The sequence below is a fragment of the Podarcis pityusensis genome (assembly GCF_964106645.2).
Source record: "Podarcis pityusensis genome assembly, chromosome: 13".
Lineage (NCBI taxonomy): Eukaryota > Metazoa > Chordata > Lepidosauria > Squamata > Lacertidae > Podarcis > Podarcis pityusensis.
The window spans coordinates 43,067,593-43,071,809 of record NC_138038.1 but is presented as its reverse complement, the minus strand read 5'-3'; the positions used below and the strand labels follow the sequence as shown (position 1 = coordinate 43,071,809).

General features: G+C 43.2%; 1 protein-coding gene across 1 annotated transcript; it reads right to left on the bottom strand.

The window, feature by feature from the left end:
* On the bottom strand, nt 1–4,217 carry LOC308461066 (olfactory receptor 2D2-like). The gene is made up of 3 exons (XM_080977663.1): nt 3,724–4,217; nt 2,166–2,455; nt 1–1,688 (listed from the first exon to the last, which is right to left on the bottom strand). Exons 2-3 carry the CDS (start codon nt 2,182–2,184, stop codon nt 733–735), a joined length of 975 nt encoding a protein of 324 aa, XP_080833789.1. The 5' UTR covers nt 2,185–2,455; nt 3,724–4,217; the 3' UTR covers nt 1–732.

The following is a 4,217-nucleotide window of genomic DNA, read 5'->3' as shown; positions in this document are numbered from 1 at the left end:
TATCCTTCCCTTCTTTGCCCAACACTTCCCAAAGAGCAGAGGTTGGAGTATGTTATCATCCCAGAAAAGGTCCCCAACTTGGGATATAAGCCATCATACCTGAGGCCACTATCTGGAATTCGAGGCTGAACAGAGGTTTGATACGTTGTTTTAATGCAACACTTAAGAATCAGACCAAAGCATCCCTTGAATAACATTGAAGCTAAATAAGCAGAACATCAACAGCCATACTGTTTTCTTCCAAGACCCTCTTTTCAGCATTTTGGCCACTACCCCATGGACATCCTTGTTTCTCAGGGTGTAAATGATTGGGTTGAGAAGTGATGGCAATTTTCTTGTCATGATTTGGAGTTGTCCCTGTCCAGGATCTCATATACATAAAGATTGGCCATTGGACTGACCCAGTATAAGCCAAATCCCATTCCCCATCTCATTCTGCTGGATATACAGATCCATCCTTAGATTGTGTCATCAGTTCTGCCCCAGCTGTAATTAAGGTCTATTTGAGTCTTTCCATTCCAATCTACTCCTCTGGGATGAGAGCTGGATCTGGCAAACGGAGGCAGTGGTACAAATTTCAATTCCAAATTTTCTGACAATCAAATGCAATGGCAATAAGATGGTCTTATTGGTTTACCCGACAGCTTCCCCATTTTGCAAATAGTCCCATGTGCCCCAAAAGGCAACTGGCAGCTCCTAGTCAACATGACCACTTAAGCAAGGTGGTGACACTCATTTGTGTTTCAGACCCCATCTTTGCAGAACCTTTGCTGCTGCCCTATGGACATCCTTGTTCCTAAGGGTGTAAATGATAGGATTGAGCAGGGGGCTGACCAAAATATAAAACACTGCAATTTTCTTGTCAAAATCAGAGGCTGTGCCCAACCCAGGTCTCATGTACATAGTGATGACAGTGCCATAAAACACGGTGACAACCATCAAATGAGAGGTGCATGTTGAGAAGGCCTTTTGCCTGCCAGAGCTTGACTGCATTTTCAGTACAGTGGACAAAATGAGCCCATATGAGGTCAAAATAACTGAAAGAGGGCCCAGGAGGATGATAGCAGCTGTCATGAAAACTACAAACTCAGTGATGTGAGTGTTGGCACATGCAAGTTTCAGCACCACAGGTAGCTCACAGATGAAGTGGTTGACACGATTGGGGCCACAGAAAAGGTGGCTGAAAGTGCAGCCCACATTGATTGTTGCAAGAAGGATGCCTACCAGCCAGGAAACCGAAGCCAGTTGCAGTTGGCGCCACCTGCCCATGAGGATGGCATAAAGCAAGGGGTGGCAAATGGCCAAGTAACGGTCATAGGCCATGGCACCTAGCAAAACACATTCAGTGCCACCCAGGGTCAATACCAGGTGCATCTGGAGTGCACAACATGTTAAAGAAATGGCACCATTTCTGCTCAGTAGGTTGAACAGCATCTGGGGCAAGGTGCTGGTGACATAACATATCTCCACCCCTGCAAGGTGAGTCAGGAAGAAGTACATGGGTGTGTGGAGGTGAGAGTCAGTCTGAACAAGCATGATGATCACCAGGTTCCCCGCAATGGTAAGCAAATATATGTTGAGGACGACCACAAAGAGCAAAATCTGGGTCTTGCGGTGGCTGGTGAGTCCCACCAAGATGAATTCAGTAATAGAAGTGAGGTTCTCAGCCTCCATTCTGGCTTTTCCCCCTACACTGATGGATAGAGAGAATAAGCAAAGAGAAGTTAGGATGAATGCAGTCATTTTCTTAAAAAAACCAAAACCAAACCAGAGATGGTGTAGTTTTTTCTCCCAACACATACTTGGTTTCACCAGGAACCAACAGTATTCATCCCCACTATCAACCTGAGCCTGTACTAGTTTAAAGAACAGGTGCAATTTCTGGAAACAGATACTATTGTGAGACTATGTAATGGACTTATGCAGTGGTACCTTGGTTCTCAAACTTGATCTGTTCCGGAAGTCCATTCCAAAACCAAAGCATTCCAAAACCAAGGAGCGCTTTCTCAAAGAAAGTAATGCAAAATGGATTAATCAGTTCCAGATTTTTAAAAACAATCCCTAAAACAGCAATTTAACATGAATTTTACTGTCAAACGATCCATAAAATGAAAGACAGTATTGTACATAGATGATAAAAAAATTTTTAAAAAAAAAATTCTTACCTGCACTGATGATAGTCATTGTTTGGATGGGTGGTTTTTTAAATCCATTTCCACAGTCACACAATCAATCAACCAGTAGCTGAACTTGGTTTCACACAGTCACAAAAACAAATTAACTGAAAAAGTCTCAAAGGCAAAACTGCAAAATAAATAGCAAAAACAAAAGCGCCAAACCTAATCTGTTCCGAAAGTCAGTTTGACTTCTGAAATGTTCGAAAACCAAAGCGCAGCTTCTGATTGGTGCAGTTCCCCTGAAACAATAGCTGACAGCCGCATTGGATGTTCGGCTTCTGAAAAACATTCAAAAACCGGAACACTTAATTCTGGGTTTTTGGTGTTTGAGAACTAAGGTACCACTGTAACGACCACTTTATATTGGAAACTTTCTTATTGAAAAAACAAAAAAAAATTCCTTCCAGTAGCACCTTAAAGACCAACTAAGTGGTCTTTCTTATTGAAAGTCTGTAATACTTTTATGAATCCAGTCTGTAATACTTTTATGAATCCAGCTTCCACCCAGAACACACCACAAAATCCATTGTCTACAGGTAAGTCCTGCAATACAACAGCATCCATCCTGACCCTTCAGACAGAGATTCACAACAGGATTTACACCAGACATTTCTTAGACAGCAGTACCAACCTAAGAACATGAAAAACAAATTAAAAAGAAAGACTGAAATAATCAGTCTGCTATAAGAGAGACCTACAGTGGTACCTCGGGTTACAGACGCTTCAGGTTACAGATGCTTCAGGTTACAGACTCTGCTAACTTTGCTTCAGGATAAGAACAGAAATCGTGCAGCGGCAGCGAGAGGTCCCATTAGCTAAAGTGGTACCTCAGGTTAAGAACAGTTTCGGGTTAAGAATGGACCTCCAGAACAAATTAAATTCTTAACCCGAGGTACCACTGTAATAGATGAAGTCACATGACACCACTTGATGTCACTTATAGCTCTCAGCTAAAACTTCTTTGATATATATCACCTACAGTTGGGGTAGCCAACATGGTGCCCTCCATATGTTGCTGGGCTCCAGTTCCCATCAGCCTTAGTGAGCATGGCCAATGGTCAGGAATGCTGGGTGTTCTAGTCCAACAAATGGAGGGCATTACATTGGCTTCCCCAGAGCTACAGGATGTGTGGCTCATCCTGGACAATATTACTTCCCTCTCTGTCTTAGGTCAAGTCTGGGGAACTTTTGGCCCTCCAGATGTTGTTGAATTATATGAGCCCCAGAAAACATGGCCATTGGTCAGGGATGATGAGAGTCATGGTTCAGCAACATCTGGAGGGCCAAAGGTTTCCTCACACCTGACCTAAAGAACACAAGTTCATCCCAACCACCAAAACTGGGAGCGGGGAACATTTATATCCTGCCTTTCCAAAAAGATCAAGGTGGTTTAATGAAGAAACAAAAACAACATGTCTATACATAAAGAATACAGTAAAGATACAATCACAATGTAATAAATCATGAAAACGTTATTACATAACAGAAGATACAAGGAAGCGAAGTCAAAAATGTAAGAAGAGCAGTAAAGATTCATTAGTCTCACCTTACTAACAACTGACGACTATCCAACAAAGGGAAGTGTGTGCACCATGCGAGAAAAGCATCAAGGAAAAGGAAAAGTGGAGCTCTCTGGGTAGGGAATTCCAAAGTCTGCTTGTGATCACATCTAGGCTTCTGATGAAAGGGGTGTTCACACTGCGGTTTAAAGAGCAAAAATCATGTTGTTCTTGTTCTTCTTGTGCCTCCGTGGGTGAAGTCAAACTGCTGGAGAATCACAGCACCTTCTGTGGCTGGTAACTCACAATTGCTGCTTCCGGCATTGTTTTTCAGTGTTAGCAGCACCAAAGAGACCTCCTGGGGCACAAGCCTAGGCAGTGTGTATGGAAGTCCTGGGCTGCCCAGACTAGAAGACAAGGCCATTTTCTTGGCCTTGTTGATGTGGTCCAAAGGAAGCAGAGCAATACATTTAGCACCAGCTAGGCTGCAGGAGTTGCCAGAAGGAGGCATACAAGGCACCTGGTCATCCAGCCGTCTTAT